General features: G+C 45.7%; 2 protein-coding genes across 3 annotated transcripts in view; one reads left to right on the top strand and one right to left on the bottom strand.

Annotated features, from left to right (window-relative positions):
• The window catches only part of SIM2 (SIM bHLH transcription factor 2), a 50,396-nt gene extending 45,247 nt beyond the window's left edge, over positions 1-5,149 (top strand). The window contains exon 12 of the mRNA XM_022552922.3: positions 841-5,149. Coding sequence (XP_022408630.2) covers positions 841-1,280 — 440 coding nt within the window. The 3' untranslated portion in view covers positions 1,281-5,149. The remainder of the gene's footprint in view (positions 1-840) is intronic.
• A 961-nt stretch (positions 5,150-6,110) lies between these two features.
• HLCS (holocarboxylase synthetase) overlaps positions 6,111-25,176 on the bottom strand; it is a 195,681-nt gene continuing 176,615 nt past the window's right edge. For both annotated transcript variants that reach the window (XM_022552978.3, XM_022552980.3), the window contains exons 7-11: positions 19,411-19,478; positions 17,771-17,931; positions 12,164-12,278; positions 9,787-10,000; positions 6,111-7,887 (exon numbers count right to left, since the gene is read on the bottom strand). In XM_022552978.3, coding sequence (XP_022408686.2) covers positions 7,716-7,887; positions 9,787-10,000; positions 12,164-12,278; positions 17,771-17,931; positions 19,411-19,478 — 730 coding nt within the window. In that variant the 3' untranslated portion in view covers positions 6,111-7,715. The remainder of the gene's footprint in view (positions 7,888-9,786; positions 10,001-12,163; positions 12,279-17,770; positions 17,932-19,410; positions 19,479-25,176) is intronic.

The raw sequence follows: 25,176 nt of genomic DNA, 5'->3' as shown, positions 1-25,176 counted from the left end.
TCGACTTCCTAGACTTTTTGATATTAAAGGAAGAGGAAGGATGTCTTAAGGTTAAAAAAAAAAAAAAAAAAAAAAAAAAAAAAGACTTCCCTGGTGGTCCAGAGGTTCAGACTCCACGCTCCCAATGCAGGGGACCTGGGTTCGATCCGAGGTCAGGGAACTAGATCCTGCATGCCACAACTAAGACCCCGTGCAACCAAATAAGTAAATAAATAAATATTTAAAAAAAAGAGAGGTGAGGGGAGCCAATTGATTGCAGACATCTAATTAGTGACGATGGTCATTACTTTAATTATGACTAAAGGGAGCAGGGTGATAACCGCTCCACCCTCCCCACTGAGGTGAAAGCAAGAAAGCGCACGGCAGCCTGGGGTCACCTAACACTAAGGCCGAGGAAGCCTCTGGACCAACGCTGTCCAATATGGTAGCCACCAGCCCCGTTCGGCCAGTGCAATGAGATGTGCTCGGAGTGTCTGCACTGCATTTCAAAGACAGAAACAAAGAATACAATTTCTCCCCGATTTTTATATTAATTACACACTGAAATAATAGTCTAGCTGTGCTGCATTAAATTAAGCATCTTACTAACACTAACTCCATCTGTCTCTCTTCACTTTTTCCTGTGGCTGCTAGAACACTGCAACTGGCATCCTGTGATTGGACCTCGCGGGCCCGGCACGCACGCGGGAAGGGGCGAGGGCGGCTCCGGGGCTCGAGCGCGCGGGCGGCAGGGGTGGCCCAGGGGTGGTGGCGGCCCCAGGGCCCCCCGGCTTGGTGTCGCTCTGGGCATGTCCCCTTCCTCCCCCGCGCGGGCGTCTAACGTGTCGCCTGTCCCCGCAGCGCCCGCCGCCGCCGCCGCGCGCAGGTTCGGCGAGGACACCGCGCCACCGCTGCCGAGCTTCCCGAGCTGCGGGCACTACCGCGAGGAGCCGGCGCTGGGCCCGGCCAAGGCCGCCCGCCAGGCCGCCCGCGACGGGGCGCGGCTGGCGCTGGCCCGCGCGGCCCCCGAGTGCTGCGCGCCGCCGGCCCCCGAGCCGCCGGGCACGCCGGCGCAGCTGCCCTTCGTGCTGCTCAACTACCACCGCGTGCTGGCCCGCCGCGGGCCGCTGGGGGGCGCTGCGCCCGCCGCCCCCGCCCTCGCCGGCGGCCCCGGCGCCCCCGATGCGGGGGCCGGCGCGCTGCGACCCCGGGCCCCCGACCCCGCCGCCGCCGCCTCGCCGCCCGGCGCGCCCCTGCCGCACTACCTGGGCGCCTCGGTCATCATTACCAACGGCAGGTGACCCGCCCGGGCCGGACCGCGGAGTCCTGGGGCCGCCCCGCCTCGCGCGGGGCTGCCCGCGGGGAGAAGCCATAGGCCAGCCTCTTTGGCTCCCATTTTACCAAGTCCAGCCGAGTCAAGAGGGACGAGATGTATATGCACGATTTAAATTAATTTATACAGAGACAACTATTTTACCAGAACTCCACCGCCGACTTTTAGATTTTTACCGTAGATGCCATAACCGTCCGTGTAGAGGACAGAGACACGGCGACGTTGGGGAGACGTGATCGCCCGACCTTTGTTCCGCAAGAGCCGGATTTTCTGAAAGGGCGTAGCTGAGCGTCCCCGACCGCCCACGTGTGGCCTCAACGACTCCGTCTTTGGGGGGACTTGGTTTCCTCACCTTGAAATCAGGCTTGCGCGCCTTGCGTGTCCCCAATGTTCAGTAACAGTCCCTCTGGGGGCTTGGAGGAGGCTCCGCTCCTCAGATACCCTCAACTTTGCGGAGGAAACCCCCCCCTGATGCAGTCAGGGGTGCCGGTGGGTGGCCGACCTGGAAGCTTCCTGTATCCAGAGCCCTTTTAGATTAAGTCAAGGCAGAATGCGATGATTTAAGTCCCATGAACGGACAACTCCGTTGTCTTTAAAAGTCATTCATGAGTCTAATTAAAAGCTGTTGTTTTAATTTAACCCTTTCCTTAATACAAACATCAACAAGCCCAGACAAGGGGGTGAACGTGGGTGCGCTTCACGAGTGCGTTCACAAGCTCTTATTCCCTCCTACCCCATGAACTCTTGAGAACAGCACCTTCAGAAATATATGGAATAGGCATTAAATGCAAATATATATATATATATATATATATATATATATAGCCAGATATTTTATGAGAATGACATGTGGATGATTTCGGTGCCCAGTGGATTGGCTACCCCTGTCAAGTTTGATGACAAGGCAAAATCCCTCTGGCCACACAGACCTGTAATTCCCTAGGCTCGTGTTTGCTACAAGTAGTGCTAATAAAGTTAGTTACATTGCATGTGCAATATGGAAGATTGTCAATGGACTGCGCCTTGTGGAAGAAAACATGCTAAGGGGATGTAATGAAAATGATGTACATGTTGTCTTCAGCGTTTTCTGCATTTTATACAGAGCAAGGAAACTCCATATGAATATGTCATGTGTATAACAGGTAAACAGAAATCTTTTTATAAAGAACCAGCAGGGACTTCCCTGGTGGCGCAGTGGCTAAGACTCCGTGCTCCCAATGCAGGGGGCCCGGGGTTCAATCCCTGGACAGGGAACTAGATCCCACATGCATGCTGCAACTAAGAGTTCACATGCCACAACTAAGGAGCCCACGTGCAGCAACTAAGACCCGGCACAACCAAATAAATGTTTTTTAAAAAAAGCACCAGCAGTGTTTTTAAAATAAACTTCCATTAATTTTTGTTTTATTTTTATACTTTTGCTTCAAGATTTCACCATTTAAAAATCCTATCATGGTTCTGCAGTGGATCAATGCATTGAGCTGCCCTTTTTTCAATCTGCTCCACACGATAAACGCTCCCTCATTTTGCTGCTTTTTCAAAAATGGTTTACTTTTAGGAAACTATGTCCACCTTTCTGAGTGGAAAGGTTGTTCACAAATGTCTTTAACTCACTGTTCTAGAATCAAAGTGCACCTACGTCAACTGTTCTTAAAATGTGAAAGGACCTGTTGCCCACCCAGTGTCACTATGAGGACCTGCCTCATTCCGTAGGTGTCAGTTGCCTTATGGTACAATTTGCAAATTTAGGAACATGTGTCTTGCAGTGAAGAGACAGCGTCAGAAGAATTATAGGCACACACCCCTACACAGCACTTAGCCATACCTCATGAGCAGCGTGCTGTGTGTGCACACATAAAATAAACCTGGGGTATTATTTTTGTGCTGTCGAGACCCGTAATTAAACCATGATTCCAGGAAGGTGCAGGTTTGATGAGCAGGAGATTCACCTGACATTTTTCAATAAAGTACTGTAAAATGCTTGTGTGTCTACCTTGTCATTAACCATTGGGGGCTGTATAAATAAATACAAACCACGAAGGCTTTCGGAGCAGTTTAAGATCAAAGGTTACTGTTAGGAAAGAAGAGCGTTATAGATTTATAAATGAGAACATAAATAGGCTTAACGATGAGTGTATATATGTACTTGAAAAATAAAATGTGTACTAGGAAAAACTTCCTTGCCTAAACAAACATCACAGTTTTCATAGCCTAGAACATGAAGGAAGATTCCTCTGCAAGCCGGCTTCCAGGCAGCCAGCAGCTCGGAGAAAAGTTAACAGAGCAGTTACTATGGCAACCTGATATGATTACCTCCATCTTTTAGTCTGCACATTTAAGCTGGGGATATCGTTTCCTGACTTCTGTGGGGCTCTGGAAGAGGACGAGGAAGCATTTTAATAAATATGCATCTCTTTCACAAAAAAAGAAGAAAAAAATTGTAGTGGGTCCTAACATGTTGATAAAAATGCCAGATCAAATGGATTTGAGAGATCAGCCCAGTTCAAGACTGACTCGGCCCTCCCTCCACTGGGCCTCCCAGAGAAAGGAATTCCTTTATGTTCATTGAAGCCCTTTCTAGAAAAGCCATTCCACTCATACCTTTGTAGAGAAGTGAACAGGGTGTGAAGGGCTGCTCGGAGGAAATCTGCAAGAGCCTGTATTTTCTGCTCCCTTACCCCGACCCCTTTTGTCATTTTAAAGTTCGATGGGCCAGGCCTTCCTCCTTTGGATCCTAAGGGTGGGGGAGGTGTAATCCTTCAACGAATCCTGTTTCGAGTCTACTGTAATTTATTGTAACTGTGAGACAGTTAAGGTAGACTTTGGGGGCTGGTACAAATGAAAGAACACTTTAAAATAAATTCCATAAAATTACAGTAGCTTAAAATCTTAGTGAATAGTAGCCCTTGGGTTATCTAAGGTGTGTTACTCAAGCTCTTCCTAAACTGAAGTATGATAAATACGGTTAAAATCTTGGGGAAAAACTGTCGAGACAAAAGTCAAGCAGTTTCCACAAAAGAGAACAATTCGACAACAACAGAATCTGTTCTTATATTAAATTTGTTGTTATACTCAATTAATTTTCAAATTAAAAATTGACATTAGTAAATTTATTTCTCACCTCAGTTTTTTTTTTTTTTTTTTTTTAACTTTTCAGTTTGCTGACTTTCATTCTTTGGAGTAATATGATCTCTCTTTTGTATGATACATAATACATTTTTCAAAAATACATTTAAAAAGCCACCAGCTTCTTAATACTTAGAAATACATACATATTCCTATGTTAAACTATTTTTAAAAAATGTTTAAATATGAATAAAAACACTGTAACCAAAAGTAGTTGCTTATTTTTACAAATGAGATGTGGTAAAAATAACAATGAGCCCTAACTATATAGAAAGTCTTAAAGTTTATTTTGATAGACTTGCTTTTTACAGTAATTGGTTTAAATTAATTCCTTTTCAGAGATGATTCTTTGAAAAGCTAAAAATGCAGAGGTTTCACACTTTCTTTTATTTCAAATACGCATAGTAGTTACCCAGGAATACCGACTCTCCATTCTTTGTCTGTTACGAGCAAACAGATCTATGGACTGTAAGCCTAAAATGTCTCCTTTATGCACTCTGAAACGGTTGGGTGAGTCTGCTTCTCTCCTGGCTCCCAGACTCTCGGCTGAGAGGCGGCCATGCAGCCCCCCTGTGTGTGTAGGAGTAGGGGTGCGGTTGCATGCTACGCGGGTCTGGGCCTGCGCACCCACCCACAGCAGTCAGGGGGCTGCAGCAGCGAGCCCCACACCGGACACAAATCCTTTCGGCTTTGCCTCCACGCTGTAAACGCTGCCAGGATGAACAGTGCCGAGGAGCACTGCTGAGGGGGGTGTGTGTGCGTGTGTGCATGCGCGCGTGCGTGCCCCGGAAGCCCAGGTATTGCTGTGTCCTATTTTAGGGGGCACTTCCTCAAGAGTTCTTCTGAAATTTGCTACCAGCCCAGAAGGGATGACATCTTGCCCTTTACATAACCTGGTAGAGATGTTCAATGCGCAGCCTCTGAACTGGGGCACAATTCAAATATCCTAAGAGCACACGCCAATCCTGAGTTTAGGTGCCGTGTTTTAAAGATTAAGAAGAAAATGCAAAGTTCCCGTCAAGACTTTAAAGCTCCTTGAGGTCATCGATTGCCGGGTGCATAAACGCCCCAAATTGATGAGTGCAGTACAGCAAGTTTCCCTAGTGCTAACAGCTGTAAGGAAAATGCCTTTATTCAGCTGTTCTGTATGAAGCAGAATTTCAAAAGTCTTTGGTTCCTCTGAGGCAAAATCAGGTTTATGAAAAACGCAGCATCTGCTCCAAGCCTATGTTGTCTCCCTCAAGACAGCTGGGTGTCGGCACAAGTAAGAACAGTCTTAAAAGCACAGAGGCAAAGTGATACGCCCGGAACATCTCCCTCTGCTTTGACATGGCCACACTTCATTAGTTTTAATTTACCAAAAGGAAATTAAATGATAACATTTTTTTTTCCCCCAAAGCAGACTGTCTAGAATAGGACTTCAGCTTAAAACAAATCATAGCATGTTTCTCATTAAATAACCCCCCAAAGAAATTCGAAAAGTAATGATGGCAGCTCTGAGAGATGACTTGCCTTATATTACAGAGTTTGAGAAATGAAACTTGCAACATTAGCCTGAGATCTTTCTTCTTGATGATATTTTGCAGATGCCCTCTCAAGGGTGAGACCATTTTGTAATTTTGGGGTGCTGTGGACTTTAAACTTGTATTTAGACTTGGGCATTTAGGAGAGAGTGGTGTTTTTGTTTTTGCTTTTTTTTTTTTGAAGGATAATTCTAATTGAAGCCTTATTTACAAAAATTACTTCTGAAGTTCTTTTCAAGTTACATTTCCAAAACACACATATTGGGTTAGTGGACTTAACTAAACGTGTTATTTGTTTCCTTCCTATGTGGCTGCCTGTGCCTGGCTACAGGTAGGCAGATTTTATACTGAAACCCACAAGCTTCTGGAGTTAGCCTGACTGGGTAAAGCTGGATGAAGAGGGTGCTAGCGCACAATAAGGGGATTTTGTTCAAAGCTGAGAGCCTCATCAAGTTTTCTTGCCACTAATTTCAGTTGGGATTGGCAGGAAGAGAGAAAAGTGGACAAAAATTGGCCTTTTCAGGCTGAAAAGTAATGTGTATGATTCTCAAGTTCAACAGAGATAGGAGTTACATGGAAAAAGCATGGAATACATCTGGAAATAGCAAATGTATATCAAAAGGCTTCCTTTCTTTTGTTCTTCCATGCAGACTCTTAGGGCATCATATTTGGAACATCTTCTTTTAAAGTTTCTCTCTCTCTCTCACACACACACACACACCCATCCTCTTAACTGACGGCATTCAGTAGCAATAACATTTTCTTTTTTGGCAATATGAAAAGGGGGCAAAAAAATGTGACTTACAAATAAAATGCCATGTACTTCTATAGGGTGTGCACTGCACAGTTCCGCAGGATTTCGAAGCGAGCCTGAAGCTGGCTTACAGGCGCCACATCCTCCTTTGCGTGTGGAATGAGAGACTTCATCCCTAGCTGTTAGGCCCAAATCATCCACCTCGCATCCACGTAACTGCCTGATCAACGTTTTCAGGACCCTGAACTTGATCCCATCACTTCAGCATATGCAGTAAATTTAAACTTATGAAAGGAGAGCTCATTAATTAATGTCAAAGTAATGAACTGATTTCCTCTACAAGGTCACTGCAAGCATACCGGCCTCTGTTCCGTTCAGACTTTGTTATTGGACCACAAACCACAGGATGACACTGATACTAGAAATCTACCTTCTCTTTTCTTCACTAATAAAACAATAAAATGATAACTAAGTGCCAATATATGTTCCTGTAGGAAAACACCTCCCTGGATGCTTGTAAACAGTGTTACCATACCTCTAACTCACCAATGGTCTGGGCCCGAAAACTTTTTTAAAATCTGTTTTTAATAGTCTAGGGGTAGAAACCTCCACTACTGGGAAAACATTTGAATTACGCCATTGCTGTTTCCATGTAAAAACTACCCCCCTCCCCAATTAAGATGCATCCAATTCCAAGAGGGGAGAAGAATTTCACACCCTATGCCAGGGCTTATACCTGAATTAAATCTTCCACTTGTCAACCCTCCACCCCCAGCATCTTCAAACACCAAATAAAATGACAACAGAACAAAATTAAAGAATTAACAGGTTAAGTGGAGGGAGAAAACATTTGCCTACAACTCCGAATTCGTTTTCCAGATCATGGGCTAGGAAAAGCGGCAGAAATCGACGTGCAACGCTCCTGCGGCCGTTCTGCCCTTCCGTCTGTCCCAGCTCATCCCAGCTGTGGCCCGGGGCCCAGCAGACACTCCAGACAGGACTACGGCTGTTTGGGGATTATGAGGTTTCCCAGCATGTCGAAGGAGTTGCCGTCTGGATGCACAGTTACCACTTCGCCGTTTTCCTGGTGAACCAGAAGGAACCCGGAATCATCTAGGCCGACTATCCACACCTTTGGTCCCTCAGCACTTCCCAGGCGGACTTGCTGGGCACTGAAAATGAAGAACAGCCCCCAGTCACCAGGGAAATGTAATGCTGCTGCTTGAGACAATTAGTTCAGCAATTGTGCATTATGCGAAAGGATTCTGGGGTGGGCTGGGATGGATATAGTTAAAATGAATCTGAGCCTGAGCTCTGACTTCCACTGGTCTCCCCTGAATTGTCCTGAAAACTACCCGCATAACCAGGGCGAAGGAAAGTCCACTAGGGAGTTAGGAATTGCTTCCCTTATAAAGGACGTCACTCCTCATTCTGATCATCTGGAATGATTATTTGCACCACTTCCTCACCCTCTAGCTACTTTAATTTTTATTTATTTATTGCTGCATTGGGACTTTGTTGCTGTACACAGGCTTTCTCTGGTTGTGGCGAGCGGGGGCTACTCTTTGTTGCGGTGCGCAGGCTTCTCATTGCTGTGGCTTCTCTTGTTGCGGAGCACAGGCTCTAGGCGCGCGGGCTTCAGTAGTTGTGGCACACGGGCTCAGTAGTTGTGGCTCGCGGGCTCTAGAGTGCAGGCTCAGTAGTTGTGGCACACGGGCTTAGCTGCTCTGCGGCATGTGGGATCTTCCCAGACCAGGGCTCGAACCCGTGTCCCCTGCATTGGTAGGCGGATTCTTAACCACTGTGCCACCAGGGAAGTCCCTCTAGCTACTTTAAAGAAACACTGTGCAACCCTCTAGGTTTTTTGGCTGACACTGGCTGCTTTCTGGCTGTGTTCAAAACTCTTTATCAAGTTGGGTAGCATCAATTGTAAGTTAAACTCATTCTAATTTTACTTCTTTAGAACAGTTTCCAAACGCAACTGTTGAGTTACATCCTTGTTAACAGTTTTAAAAGTATGGACTCTGTACCTCCCCAATTTTTATTTTGAAGAATTTCAAACCTACAGAAAAGGTGAAAAATAGTACAATGAACCTCATATTCCCCCTTCACTTACATTCACACCAACTGGTAACATCTCCCATGTTTGCTCTCTTTACACACACACACACCTACAGTTTTGTGGGGGTGGTTTTTGCTGATATTTAAAAGTAAGTTGCAGGCATTGTGGGCCCATGAGCCATGGCCGCTGAGCCTGCGCTCCGCAACGGGAGAGGCCACAACAGTGAGAGGCCCGCGTACCGCAAAAAAAAAAAAAAAAAAAAAAAGAAGAAGAAATTTGATCTTGATACAATAACATTGTTTAATATACACTCCCTGTTCAAATGTCCCCATTGCCTCATTAATATTAATTATTAATATTCTTTGTGGCTATTTCCTCCCTTCCAGGATCTGATTATGAATCACGTATTGCATTTAACTGTCATGCCTCCTTAGTCTTCTTTAATCACAAAACTCCCACCTTCTCTTTGTCTTTAAGACACTGCCATTGTTGAAGGGTAGAGGCCTATTGGTAGACATCAGTGCTTCTCAAATTGAAGTGCCTGAGAATCCCCTGGAGCCTTTGTTAAAACACAATGCTGGGCCCCAGCCTCAGAGTTTCTGATTTAGGAAGTCCAGGTTGGAAGTCAAGAATCTGCGTTTCTAACAAGTTCTCAGGTAAGGCTGCCACTGCTGCTGGGAGATCTCACTTTGAAGATGACTGTTATCAAGAACGTTCCACATTTTAGATTTGCCTGTTTCCTCACAATTAGATTCAGCTTAAACATGCTGGGCAGGAAAATCTCCAGTGATGTTGTGTCTTTCCCAGGGCATCCCACCAGGAGGCACGGGCTGCCCGTTTGTCCCAATGACTGGAGATGCTAACTTGCTCAAGGTGGTATCCACCAGGTTTATCCATCAGTAAAGTAAAAGATAATGATCTAGACCAGTGTTTAGTTTCTCGTTTTAAGATATTAAACTACTGATTTAATAAAGGAATTTTAAAAGAATGAAGACAAGCCAGCACTGACCTGTGTAGCCAATATTTATAATAGAGAGGAAGAACGCCATTGGGCCCTTCGTCCTGAAATGTGTCGATCAGCTTCTCCAGCACAGTCACACTTCTGGCGATGAGATAGTCAGCTCTTAAGGGCTTTAGTTCGGCCCCGTGTTGCTTATTGTATTCTGTGATGAGATCGTTGATGCATATGGTAGGGTTGCTGTTAGTCACGTTAAATCCACAGCCTGGACAAAAACAAACAATTGAAAACACGAGTAGCTCAACCTACTGACGACATCACACGTTTCTCTCAACCACCTGGAAAAAGTTACAGTTTTTACTGTCAACTTCCTGCTTCCTTGTCCTCATTTTGAGTTTATTGTCTCTGGCCACTTAGAGAAAGACTTACGTCTTTAAGCCCATCTTCCTTTCTCACCCTTCCCTCACTATCCCCATCAAACCAGAACCATTCCAGATTTATTACAAATTAGCTGGGGAAAAAAAGCAAGCCAGATTTGATTCAATTAAGCAGAAGCTACGAATGGGACAAAACAGAGTTGCTTCTGAAACGACCACCTCCTGTGGTCTAGCCAAGAATTGGAGCTCTGCACTGAGCCGGATGTAAAATAAAATCTCTTGTTTCTTTTTCTATTTAAATAATGGAACACATGCTTACATATAAAGAATTTTATTCAGGTCTTAAGAAGTAACCTCTGGATTCAGAGATTTCCAACCTTGGTCATGACTTAACCCTAAAACACATCTTTTAATGCTTTATCCTTGGAAGTCTTTGGTGCTAGGGTTACACTGTTGGCAAAAGGCCAACCCATGTTTAGTGGCTCTTTCACAAGCCCCTAAACCAAGGCTTCAGGAGAGCGAGTTTCTGGCTTATCTCTGCTGTTACTTAACACCACTGTCCTCTGCAGGAGAGGGGAGACTTTAGAAAAGCCGGACCTTGGTTTTCAGCAGGGCCCTGAACCAACCTCAAAGAGGTCTTCAATAAGGAATAAAATACTGCAAGAACTAGGCAGAAAGACTATCGTTTTTTTCAGGGCCTCTGGGAAAAAAATTCCCAAAATACTTGCCTCAGATAGAACAACGGTATTTACAATAACTACTTTTTGGTAAATATTCTGCGCCACTTTCAGTGTTAAGGGAAGGGCTGACTGGCCTCAGATTATTATTTTTTTAAATATACTGGCTATTAAAATACAAAGCAATGTAAAAAACAAGTAACTAGAGCAACAGGGGCAGAATCTGCAGTTGTTCATTTGTTCTTTCATTGGACAACATACACAATAGCTGAAGCACCTGTGGCATATAAAGCATTCAATTAAGTGTATATAGCACTGAAAAAGCTCCCCTGTATTCAGAAATCCAAAGTGCTGGGAAAATAGCTACATGAACTACTGTCAACTTAGGCTGCGTCTTTCTAAAGACCAGCAAGCACCCCTGACGGTGACCTTGAATCTTTCCCCAAAAATGCCCCCCTGTCCCCCTCCCCGACGTCCCAACGCCTGAAGAAGGCTATGGATTCTCCCCGCAGGAAAATGTTTCATTCCCCCCACACTGACAAAATTCCCTAGCTCCCCGAAGGAAACCCAGCACTGGGCCTCCTCAGTATCTGTGGGCCCTATTAGGAATCTCTGCACCTAGCCCAGTTACTCATTTACAGATGGCAAACGGAACTTGGAGGGTATGAAGAAGCTTGCCTAGAATAATATTGCCTGTTGGTAGCAGAGCTGGAAGCATACACCTTGTATTCTTTGGCTGGCGCTTCTAACACACAATCGCATGTTTTCTCTCCGTTACTGATTTCTGAACACCAATCAAGCTCTCCTGGGCATTAGGGAGAAGCTGATGCTTAGATGACCAGGTGCCGAGGAACTTCTGAAGCCACTTCAGATCCATCTCCTTGCCTGATACGGATGTGCTGATGTGAAACAGGGATTCTTTACCCCACCTTGACCAGCCTGGAGTTTCTTCTGAGGTCAAAAAGAAGGCAACTTTTCCAGGGACTGGGAAGGTCAGATTAAGAATACAAGAAAGACTGCCAGGACACCCATCCTTGAAATTAGCTTTCTTTTCTTATTACCAAATAATACAGTAAATGTTTACTTTCACTGTTTCTAATTCATTGAGAAGCAGGAGTGTGGAGAGGTATAAGAAAACGCCTGTTTGATGAGATGCCAATTCGGTGGTTTCCATGGCCATAGATAGGAACACTAAACCCTTTGAAGGGCTTTCTACCAATCTGGCCTGTTGTGCACACATATTGTGTTCTATAACTCAAGACTCAAAGAAAAAGTAATCCCATATGATAATCCACTCCCCCCAATATAGCCATGTGTGAACCACTTTTATTTTTATTAATCTAAAAATTCTGGGGGAAGGCTTTAAAAACTTACCAATAAGTATATAAAATGTTTCTCCCATAAGTGTTGAGTTAACCAGAACTCCACCAAGCTTCATGAGGTCACTGTAATAAATATCGTTGGGCCACTTCACTCGTAAGTTGATATCCTAAAGGAAAATCTACATATTAATCAAGCAGTCAGAAGACACAAAGGGACCAGAAGAGGTCATCCAGCTAAAATAAAACAAAAGAAAAAAGATGAACAGAATACTCTTGAAACAAATGGAACAGGGAGTCTCATCCTCTCTTCTTTTTGAGACAGCTAATCACCGCTTTGGAACAATCCAGTATTAAAGTACCTGGTGGGGCTAGAGGGAAGGAGACCTAGAGAACACACTCAACAGGAATCCCAGCATTCTCCCCACCCCCATCACTGTTCATCATCAAAAACACTCTCCGAAGACACCTACCTTGGGAATTAAGTTCATTATCCCAATATCAACAACCACACCACAGAGTACCACTGTGTGCTGGGGACAGGGGGCAGGGAGAGAATAATACTCTCAGGGCTCTTTTCCCTTAAGGAGCTTCTGCTCAAGAGAGAGACGAATGGCCCTGAATTAACCAACGTCCTAAAAGTCAGGGAGAAATGTGCCAGCAGAATGCTATGGAGATACCGAGGAGCACCTCGTTTTACTGAGTTATTAGAGAAGGTCTCCATGAACTGCCACCAGTCAACTCGGGAAAGAGAAATAGACTTGTCCAGTGGCCTGCTGCCTCTCCATCCTGAAGGATGTGGCCTGGGCAACCCTGCCTGTGCCTGGTCTCAGTGGAACGGGCCAAGGGTGGACACTGCCTTGAACTGGGCCACCCAGACCCCCACCTCCTGCCATGACTGTGAAGTTGGGGCACACAGACTGGGTGAGACCCAGTGGGCACCAGAACTGCCAGGGCTCCTGGGTCTGGGACTGGCAGGCAGGTGTGGGTAGAAGGAAGCCCATCTGGACACATGAGGCTGGAAGAGAGACACTCAGCAAAATAAAACCAAGAGACCAGAGAGTAGATAATGGCCTCAGTCCCAGAGGGCTGGCTCTTTCTTCACTGGGGGCAGGCACAGCACCAAGCCCCAACTCGGTGCTAGCCTGCATGTCACTTATACCAAGCCCATGTGTTGCTACTAGTATCATCTCTATTTAACAAAGGGAGGACTGAAGCTTAGAGACACTGCCTGGCTTGCCTGAGTTTGCGCCACCTGCAAGTGGCAGAGCTGGGATACACACCCAGGGCTTTCTGACACCAACCCCTGGGAGCTTAACCCTATGCTATGCAGCCTGCCGCTTCCTAGCAATCCTCTTCCCTCCCTCCAGCAGGACTTCTTTTCACCTTGGCCAGTTAGAACATGTTTCTGTCCTTTAAAAGCTCATCTGCTCTATGATAGGGAAACGTCATATTACTTTTCTGACTAAAATAAGGTTCGGGGGGATGGGTGGAGGTGGGGTGGGAAGTCTGTCCCCCAGGGGACATCTGGCAATATTGGGAGGCATTTGTGCTTGTCACAGCTTGAAGGAATCCTACTTGCATCTAGTGGGGAAAGGCCACTGATGCTGCGCCACCGCCCATAATGCCCAGGATGGGCCCACAACCAAGATGGAGGGGCCCAGATGTTAACAGTGCTGGGAGTGAGAAACGCTGGTCTAGAAAATCTGCACCTTGGAGACCACGGTCCTGGTCACTCTCGCAATTCCCCTTCTTTCTCCTCTCTTGCCTACCCACGTCCCACGGTGGCCAGCACAGTCCTGGCCAGAGCTCAGAAACAGCTTCTCCACTACAGGGGCCGCTGCTTACTTCTGAGCTGCCCCTGCTTTCGGGCTCCTGTTTCACTTCACATTTTCAGGTCTAGTTAGTTAATGATGCAGTCTGTGAAATTCTGGGTTCTCACCCAGGTGAACAGGACATCTATTCCAAGATGAAGAGAAAGTCCAGGTGTTTATTTTTCATTGTCTCAACCTTTTATTCAGACAGCTACTACAGGCCTTCCAGGTATAAAGCACTACGCTAGGCTCTTTGAAGACCAAAATAAAACCAATCCTGTGTTCCAAGATCTGGTTACTTTGTAGGAGTTAGAACCGGAGCACAAATAACCCGGCTTCAAGCAATCCATGGGAGGTACCCTAAAAGTGGCCTAGACATTTTAAAGCACTGCATGGCATCGGAGGAGGGAGAGTTTGTAGCTAGCAGTTTCCAGGAAAGGCATTTGAGCCAGGACTCTCAGGGCAAATAGGACCTGGAGGTGCAGAGAAGAGAACAGGAGCGGGATACACGGGTGGGGGGAGGCTGCAGAAGTCCATCCAGCAGGACCTCGAGGACAGAAGAGCAGCAGGAGCAAGGGCGGGCAGCCCAGCACAGGTTCCGGAAGGGACGGCACACAGGCCACCGCACTGCCCCCGGTCCGACCAGGCTGGGTATGGTTCGTGTGCAGATGGTGACATCTGGCCGGGGACAAGAAGGGCAGGATGGAAGAGAGGCCAACCCAGCACAACGGGGGGCCTATTTCAACCACCCTGGAGCTGTAGTGTGTAAGCTAATTAGACTCGGTGAAAAATGAATATTCAGGACCTCCCTGGTGGCGCAGTGGTTCAGAATCTGCCTGCCAATGCAGGGGACATGGTTCGAGCCCTGGTCTGGGAAGATCCCACATGCCGCGGAGCGGCTAGGCCCATGAGCCATGGCCACTGAGCCTACGCGTCCGGAGCCTGTGCTCCGCAACGGGAGAGGCTGCAACAATGAGAGGCCCATGTACCGCAATCAATCAATAAATCAATATTCGGTTAGCCAAAAAGTTCGTTCGTGTTTTTCTGTAAGCTGCTACAAACGAACTTTTTGGCCAACCTAATACTAAGAGAGTAGATCCTAAAAGTTCTCATCACAGGGGAAAAAATTTTTTTAATAACTATATGAGGTGATATATGTTAATAAAACCTCCTGTGGAGATCATCTTACAATATACGCATGTCAAGTCATTACGCTGCACACCTTCAACTTACACACTGCAGTATGCCATTTACATCTCAATAAGACTGAAGATAAAATAGGAATGAAGCCAATCCAAAACCATACAGATAAGAAGATAGGGCTTCCCTGGTGGCGCAGTGGTGGAGAGTCCGCCTGCCGATGCAGGGGACACGGGTTCGTGCCCCGGTCCGGGAAGATCCCACACGCCGCAGAGCGGCTGGGCCCGTGAGCCATGGCCGCTGAGCCTGCGCATCCGGAGCCTGTGCTCCGCAACGGGAGAGGCCACAACAGTGAGAGGCCCATGTACCGCAAAAAAAAAAAAAAGAAGATAAGGCTGAGCTGGACAGCTGCAGAAATGGGATAGGAACTTTGGTGGGAGCTTCTTAAGGAGAATGGGGACACACCCCCGGGTCCATTGTTGAGGGCAAGCTTTCCACCTCCCCACCCGCTACCCCAGCACCTGGCAGAGCCTTCACGCACAGCGGGCACTCAGAAAGTGCTTGCTAAGTTAACAAGTGAGGCTACAAGGTCAAAGTTAAAGCCATGAAAAAGCTAAACAGACTAATTTAAATTTTTACTTTATTTTCCTAAGACTAATTAACCTGTTGCTAGGGTTAAAAATATTTTCCCCACAACAGAATTTTATCTTCTCAACTGCTTAGTGCAAGGTGAAGTGTCCAGTTCAGGGGCTGCACGCTGGGCCTGTGAAGGCTGGTGACAGTCTGATGAGCCCAGGCCCATGAGACACAGCAAGGATGCTGAGCGCCCAGTAACAAATCTCACGCTTCGGCATACATGCCAATGACTTGACGTAATACGGGAAACATGTACCCTGGTCCCACATACCATGACTATGAGGACATGGCCACATTGGAGGAGCTTAGGGGGCAGTGGAGAGGACTGCTTCTCCATTGAAGCACTCATGACAGACCCCCTTTCAAAGTCATGATCTTAGCATCTTGCTTCACGAATTAATACAATAATTGTTTTTAGCCTGACGTTAAGAGCTGTAGGTGGGGAGGGAGGCTGGGAAGGAACCCCCTTATGTTTATTTTATATGTTTAATTGTTTTAGATGAATGAATCTTTTTTTTTTAAATTTTTATTTATTTATTTATTGTTGGCTGCGTTGGGTCTTCATTGCTGCGCGCAGGCTTTCTCTAGTTGCTGCGAGCGGGGGCTGCTCTTCCTTGCGGTGTGCAGTCTTCTCATTGCTGTGGCTTCTCTTGTTGCGGAGCACAGGCTTCAGCAGTTGTGGCTCGCGGGCTCTAGAGCACAGGCTCAGAAGTTGTGGCACATGGGCTTAGTTGCTCTGCAGCATGTGGGATCTTCCCCGACCAGGGCTTGAACCCACGTCCCCTGCATTGGCAGGCGTATTCTTAACCACTGCGCCACCAGGGAAGTCCCAAGAACCCCCTTTTTATATCCATAAGAAATTCTTCCAGGAAAAGGAGGAGGGGGATACAGCAAGTGGAGGCTGGGGAATGGGAGAAAGGCTTCATGACTGTGTTAACTGCTCTCTTTTCCTTGTCTTCTTAATAACTGACACCAAAGCGTTCAAAAGTACTGATGTAGCAGGCACATCTGTCCCTACAGCTGGGTGCAAATGGCCCTAAACGAACATGCACATTGAACTCAGGCAGCCACAGACAAGGGATAGCTTTGCTGAGCACAGCCTGTGGTAAATGAAGGTAGGAAATGAGAAGGTTTGTTTAGGCCTATAAAATAATCCTTTTCACCAGAAAGCACCACAGATAAATAGACCCATCCAGTTCAATAAGAAAGAAAGAAAGGAAGGAAGGAAGGGAGGGAGGGAGGGAGGAAGGAAGGAAGGAAGGAAGGAAGGAAGCAAGGAAGGAAAGAGAGAAAAGAGAGGGAGGGAGGGAGGGAGGCAGAAAGGAATAAGAGGCTTGCCCTTACTAGGACATTTGACAAATATGACAAAAGGACAGGAAGGGAATTCTGGAAAATAATCACAGCAAGCCTGAAGCAGCTATAAACCTTGCAGCAAGCCTGAAGCAGCTATAAACCTTGCAGCAAGCCTGAAGCAGCTATAAACCTTGCAGCAAGCCTGAAGCCACTATAAACCTTGCAGCAAGCCTGAAGCAGCTATAAACCTTGCAGCAAGCCTGAAGCAGCTATAAACCTTGCAGCAAGCCTGAAGCCGCTATAAACCTTGCAGCAAGCCTGAAGCCGCTATAAACCTTGCAGCAAGCCTGAGCAGCTATACCTTGCAGCAAGCCTGAAGCCGCTATAACCTTGCAGCAAGCCTGGGCAGCTATAAACCTTGCAGCAAGCCTGAAGCCGCTATAAACCTTGCAGCAAGCCTGAAGCAGCTGTAAACCTTGCAGCAAGCCTGAAGCCGCTATAAACCTTGCAGCAAGCCTGAAGCAGCTATAAACCTTGCAGCAAGCCTGAAGCCGCTATAAACCTTGCAGCAAGCCTGAAGCCGCTATAAACCTTGCAGCAAGCCTGAGGCAGCTATAAACCTGACGGTGCTTTTAAACCTCCAAGAGCATTCTGCTGCCAGCTTTGCAAAAGCAGGCTGAGGCTCCACATGAAGGAATCATTCAGACGCGTACTACAAACACACCTGAACTGAGATGTGCATGCGTGGTGGGGATGTGACGGTGATGAACTGCACGTACCTGGTACCCAGGAATGGACCTTACAGCCTCCACGACAGCCAGAGACATCAGATGCTGGACAAACGGAATCCTCTGTCCCAGCTGGGATCTCAGTGGGATGGAGACGAGCAGGGTAGAAAGAGCGCTCCCCACGGGGCTCAGCCAAGCATTCCTTCCCCGCCCTGGAACACAAGCGCCATCAGGAAACCGGCCATTCTGCACCATGAACAGACTCAGATGCACATAATGCCAGAAAAACTGCTGAGGCCTCAGAGCCACACACTAAAGACCTGTCCCACCTGAATGACGGATGAACATGCTTGGTTATTCTGGGCTTACCTCAACAACAGAGAAGCTTTTTAAAATCTGAAGCTCTGTTGCTGAACAAGTTTCCAATAATTAGCATAATGTCCTCCCTCTGTGAGCATATCATTTATACTTTGATGATAAAGTCTTACACAGTGTCTGAACATCACTCTGTTTAATTCTCACCACACGGCAATGTGCAGGTGAAAACAGAGACAGTGGGGAAACTGGACCGAATCTATACTGGTCCAGGAGAGGTCCTGGAAGCCATCTGCTAGAAGTGATCCCTACTGTGATGGTCCCACAACGCTGTGAATACATTAAAAACCACAGAATGGTACACTTTAAATTGGGGGACTGTATGGTATGTGAATTATATCTTGCTGTTGTTTTTTTTTTTTTTAAAGGAAGCTGAATTTGAAAAATGATCCCTGATATTAACTCTCTGAGTTATTTTTCTTAAAAAATACAAGTCAAGAAAATAACATAATCAAAACGAGAGGTATAATCAAACTTCTTCCATGTCTTTTTTTAAACCACCTTATTGAGCACCACAGCCTTGAATAAAATAAATTTTTTTCTCTCTTTGAGTTATGTTCAAAAGACATGCTCAAGAGAAAGAAGCGAAAACAGTGGATTTCTTATTTCATTGCTTCTTCTGAGAAAGGCATAAGAGCCTCTGAGAGTTAAAAGGACGTTTGGGTCGGCCTGCTGCCAGCTGGGGGTGGGGAGAGACAGGGGCCAATCGCTCCCCGTATGACCACTGAGCACGAATCTGCTTGCGTCTGGACCCCAGATGGATTCTGGGAGGATGTGGGCTCTTGCCTCCGAGAGTCAGCAGGTGTTGGAAGCTCTGGGCAGCCTTTGGCTTCTTTATGGTCATTCTGTGAATATGCATTGATCGTTGATCGAGTGCCCACTCTGTGCAAATTCCAGTGCCAGCTGGCAGACGAAAGACCCCTCCATGAGACACTCGGTATAGACACAGAAGGCACCTCACAGAGAACCTTCAGGAAAATAAACGTCTCTATAACATAGTTATTATTCACACACTGCAATGCCTAGAATGTGTCAGAAAGAAGAATTTACAAGACGTAGGTAAATGAACATTAAAACCATCACAAGCGGACGTCAATTAATTAAACATCTCAGTTTAAGAGAATGCTTTAATTCTTCTAAGGTTCAATCTTCTAATTGATTTTCCTCCCTCTTCTCCATTTTAGGGGTGTGTGAAAACAACTTCTGACTCGAGTCATGTCGATGATCAGCACATGCAATCAATTGGCTCTCTGGCCAGGAGAGTCACAGATTTTAGAAAACAAAAACCACAGAAACAGTAACAAAAGATGACTGACCTTTGCCCTGCGTTTGGTGGACTGCGATGGCGATTAAACCCATTTCCTGTGGCATCTCAAACATCAACCTGCAAATGGTGGGAAAGACCAGTCAGCCAGAACAGTGACACGACATGAGAACCGAGAGCTGAAAGTGGGGGACACTGTTTGCACTCATTTGTGAATGTGTTAGTAAGGAAGAGCCATCTTACGGGTTTCAAGGGATACTGACCCCATTCCCAGCCTCTGTAGTGAGAATGATGGAAAAGGGACAAAGAAAACACCATTTAATATAAAAAAAGATGGTTGGGGGGGGGGCAGTGTGTGTGCACGTGTACCTGCCCAAGCTGTCATTAGGTTTATTCAAGACATTGTTAGATTACATTTCCTTGGAATATCCTATCAAATTCTTTCTTCCCCCGCTGACGTGGTGTCCCTTCTTCGAATGACAACTAGCAATTCCTGACATTTGTTTCTACTTACAGTGCGTTTCTGTCTGAACACTAGAACATAATCATAGCAGAAGTTTCTGATTATTCAGAAAACTAATATGGTGGCAATAAAGCTGTTTAAAACACACACTATCCCCTGAGAACTAATTATGTTTTAACTATAGTAAATAAATCTACACCTTCTGAGAACTCAGGAGAACCTTGGATCCTTTTAGGCTTGAGTTCTGCTTTTAAAATGGTTTTATTTAAAAGAATACAAACTTCCCTTTGGGGGATAGTTAGAAAAGTGCACTATATCTCCACCAAATGAGTCGACATTAACTTTTTTTTCTTTTCTCTCTTTTTTCCCCAGAAAAGGAAAGGGAAAAAAATCCCTCACTCTGAGAATTTCCTCCCAGTTCCATTCTACACATTTAACTCCACGTTAGGAAGGTTTTCCTGTGCCTTCCCAGGAGTTGCTGACCAGGTACTGAGCAGGTTTATCAGACAAAGCGAAACATCAGGTTTGTCCACGGTCAGTGCCGCTGCAGAGGCCTCTTTGAAATACTTTTCTGGGGGAGGGAAGTGGCAAGGGCAGGAATGACAGCGAGGTGGTATTTTGCACAAACAAAGTTTCCACGAACGATTCCAGGGTTTCCACAGCACCCCCGTGCTGAGGAGAGGGACCACGCTCTGATAGCCCTTCATCCTCTCCTCCCGGCTCGGGGAACGGGGTGGAACTTTACACATGGTAAGAGACAGAAAATACTTAAAGGCCAAAACAACCAGGGGGTCTCTGCGCACGCACGCGGGCTGGCAGAGCCTCGCAGGGCGCAGGCAGGCCCGGTGGGGAGGAGCCAGGAGCCCCCTTGACTTGCTAAGAAGAGCCTGGCCACATCAGGCAGGGGCCGGGCTGGTCTGACAGCCACGGGGCATTCCCAGCGAGCAGCCAGCCCCCCTGTCTGGGTGCCAAGCCCACTTCCATTTCACATGAAATACAGCTCCAGAAGTATTTCTCTTGGACACCATGAATAACCCATTGAGATCGACTCTGCCTATACACTGTTGGGCTCCAAGAATAAAGCGTCCTTTTCTTGCGTTGGAGCGGCAGAAAACCCTAAGAAGGAATCTTTATCTACGCAGGGAGGTAACATTGTCTCCTAGGAGCCTCTTGCTTACCAGAGAGACCCAGCAGCCCTTCACCTGGGCTCCTACGGCACGAGCTCTGGGGCGAGGACGCCTAACAAATTTTTCTGTGGGAAGGGGTGCGGGGGATGATTTTGCACGTGTGAGCAGATTGTGAAGGCTCTCTCCATGGCAGAAATCTAGGATGTTCTGTAAATGAACATGTAGACAGTAGAAGGTCATGTCTCTAGGAAGCGGTGGTGATGGTGGAATTAGGCGAGGGGAGGCGGGGAGGTTCAGAAACCAAGCACAGCCTTTTCTAGAACAAAGAGAAATGATGAAGGGAACATATGCGCTAAACTGCTGGAGCTTTGGCAGCAGTTAACAGGGCAATTGATGAGAAGACTGAGCTTGTGCTGCTGAAGGCCAAGAGGAAATTCTGAAAGGAGGGAGACAATGGGGGGGCGGGGGACGGGGGTTGGTGTAATGCTTAGTTTGAGGCCAGTGGAGGCCGCCAGATTTATTTGTGCTATCGAAGATAACTCTGGGGGCCAAACCACACGGCTCACGGTCAACAAAGAAGTATTTATGAACGTTTGCAAAATCTCAACCTAGATGAAGTCTCTAGGTTACTTTAGCAGAAAGGAGACACCATAAATGCATTTCCATCCCGAGTTGATGTCATTCTCACAAAAGGAAATAGAAAAAGGAGGGAAAAATAGAATAAAAAAAAAAAGGAGGGGGTTACATAATGACTACCTCCCTGCCTCTGTGCTTTTTCTCCTTGTTGGCAAAGGCTGCTTAATAAATGGTTTCTGTGAGTGGCAGCAGAGGGCATGCACTGTATACCGACAGGGCACGCGAGGAAAGTGCTCTGTTTTTGTACACTTCCCTTTGGTCTGAAACATCCAGAGCTCCCAAGGCTCACTTGGCAAACAGGACAGCGTCCTGACCACTTTGTTACTAAGGACATCACAGTTCCTACTGGGTTCCCTGCCAACCTGAACGTCCTGAATTTCACGTTGTTGTTGGAATTAAGTTTCAATAATTAAAACTAACCAAGGGACTTCCCTGGAGGTGCAGTGGTTAAGAATCCGCCTGCCAATGCAGGGCACACAGGTTCGAGCCTTGGTCTGGGTAGATCCCACATGCCGTGGAGCAACTAAGCCTGTGCGCCACAACCACTGAGCCTGCGCTCTAGAGCCCGCGAGTCACAACTACTGAGCCCACGTGCCACAACTACTGAAGCCCGTGCGCCTAGAGCCCGTGCTCCACACCAAGAGAAGCCACCGCAATAAGAAGCCCGTGCACTGTAAGGAAGAGTAGCCCCTGCTCGCCGCAACTAGAGAAAGCCCGCGCACAGCAAGAAAGACCCAATGCAGCCCAAAAATAAATAAATAAACTTATTTTTTAAAAAAACTAACCAAGAAGACAGGCCACTATGAGTTAGTGAAAATTCTGAATGAACAAAAGTTTAAATCCAGACCCAGTCAATCCACTTTGAGGATTCAAACCTAAGGAAATAGCCCACATTCACCACTGTGTTATAAAAGTAAAAGACTGGAAATTACATAAGAGTTCAGTAGGGAATGGTTACGTAAATTACATTACATGAGGTCAGTGGAATAATTTGTAATCATTAAAAATGATAGTTATGAAGACTACATAGCAACACGGAAGAAATGCTTTCAATAGAATGTTCAATTTAAAAAGCAGGATACGAAAACTACATATACTTTTATCCCAAATGTGTAAAATTCACAGAAAAAGGGAGGAAGGAGATTTGACAAAACAATAACTGTGGCTACATTAGGATGATTTTTTTCTTTATTTTTTTAAACTTTCTTTAAGATGACTGCTTACCTTTAATTTTAAAATACTTTTGAAAAATTTGGGGGAAAGAAGCATGGTTTTTATGTTTAAATATAATATTTGTAAATATTTCAATGAATAGGACTGAAAGATCTGCTTTAAAAATAAGATAATAACAGTCACCTTCAGCACACATTTTATTATAACCAATGAGCAAGACCTTATTTGATAAGTAATTAATGAGCAGAAACTCTTAAAGCCAGTCTGTTCGTATGCAATGGGAGCCTTAAACGTTTTACACCTTCTGACTCAGTGACTATACTCCTAAGATTGAATTCTAAGGAGTATTCAGACAGGGAAACAAAATAATTCAGGGACACAACTATTCATCACAGCATTACACAGTGAAAAAAATCATAAATAGTACAAACTGTCCATGACAGAGGAAAGAAAAAAAAAATCATAGTATCCCCACATGAAAAAACATCATATAGCCACCAGTGATACAGGCAAATGTCCATTGAACACCACTAGGTGACTTAAAGAGGGTAGAAAATCCTATATACAGCACGATTCCAATGATGCTTTAAAATATACTTTTAAAAATTGTTAGGAAATATACCAAAATATTAGCTGTGGTTACTTTAAGGAGTGTAATTATTGGAAAAATACAGCAAACTACAAAGCAGAAAAGTCATCCAAAGAAGTCCTTCTTCTCATTAGAAATGTATGTTCTTCTATACTTTTTCCCCTTAAAAAATGCTATACACGCACACGATATATTTTACAAAAAAAGTTCCTGATGACTGGAAAAATGGCTTATTTTGGAACTCTTAAAATAATGTAGATATTTAGTTATGGACACATTTTTATTACGTTGATAATAAAAAAGGCTTAAAAATAGCATCATGGTATGATCCCATCTATGTAAACTATGTATTCCTACGTGCATATATAGAAGAACACAGGACACCTATTAACAGTGGTTATCTCCAGAAAGTGGAAGCACAATTATGTGATGATTTAAATTTCTTCATTATGCTATTCTAAGTAATCTCTGGGTGGTAAGATTTCAAGTGTTTATTTTCTTTATACTTTTCTGAATTTTCCACTATTTCTATATTTGGAGTGCATTCATTTTAAAATCAGGAAAAATGCTATTAAAGAAAAGATTTATTAAAATCCAACTTTTCTTTAACCTACAGCTCAGTAGCAGAAAAACCTCCTCCTTTCTGAGAGATCGCAGATCTGCAACGCAAGAGCAGCCCACTGTCTGAGCTTTACCAGGCTCACCGTACGAATCCTCCTGTAATGCACGAACGGCGATGCCTGTCCCTCACACTCATTCCCTGGTGGAGCATGTGGCTTGTGTGAGGTGGCAGGCTGGGTCCAGTCACCGTCCATGCACAGGCTCCCTCAGAGCTGGGGAGATGGCATGCAGAAGGCTGCCAGCATCCTTGGGGGTCTCCACCCTGGGAGCCCTGAGGAGCTTCATCAACTCACGCTGGTGCCTGTGCTGTGCCCTGTCGTCTCCCCCCAGTCTTCTCAGTTGAGACTCTCCCTCTCCCAAGGCTTCAGAAAGACATTCTCAGAGAATCCCCCACCCCTCCATGTTTTCTATGTGAAAAAAAGACCCAATACGGGGGGTAGGGATGAGGTGGAAGGAGAACAGGACCCAGGCAGTCACACACTGATGGCTAACAACTTATTTCTGATTTTGAAAACCTTAGCTGGAAGATGAACTCTCACTATTCATAACTGTATTTACTTCTGTGTAGTTCAAAGGAAACTGTGTTAAACTTCATTTCAAAAACTATTTCTTTCAAATGTATCAGATTGTGAACACCAACTATTATATTTGGGCATCAGTTTTTAAAAAGTTAACAAGCTAAAATATAAAGATATTTTATTTTTTAAAGCGTCTTACTCTAACAGTACAATCAATTTTTTAAACAGTCGCCTTCTATTCAAGAATGCACAGGATTGTTTTCTGAAAGTAACTGAGTAGTGTTTTCTGCTCCCAAGAACACGCAGACTGGAGCAAAGAGGGCGGGAGGGCTCTGCCATGCATGGGGCTGTGGTCTAGGGTGGAAGGTGCTGGACCCCGACCAGTGACTTCTGAACGGAGAGCTAGCCATGTGGGGGGCAAAGCTGAGATTGCTCCTGGCAGGAAAGGACAGGTTCCAGAGGAACTTGAGAAACATTGCGGTGGAGATGACTCAGACAGGAAATGGGACAGATCTGAATTCAAACCCCGTTGTTGATACGAGCTAACACTGACTAAGGGGCATGTCTCTCCCCCTCTTCAGTCACCTAGGAAATGGTCTCGCTCTCCGAAAGATTGGAGCGTGAAGGAATACACAAGACGCTTTGACACAGGGTAGGGGCTTAAATGTATCAGCTGCTCTTTGTTGTGTAG

Source organism: Delphinapterus leucas, chromosome 4 (assembly GCF_059928025.1).
Source record: "Delphinapterus leucas isolate spDelLeu-1000000601 "Yukka" chromosome 4, BTC_Dleu_Yukka2, whole genome shotgun sequence".
In the NCBI taxonomy this organism is placed as follows: Eukaryota; Metazoa; Chordata; class Mammalia; order Artiodactyla; family Monodontidae; genus Delphinapterus; species Delphinapterus leucas.
This window is presented reverse-complemented; position numbering and strand designations above follow the sequence as displayed.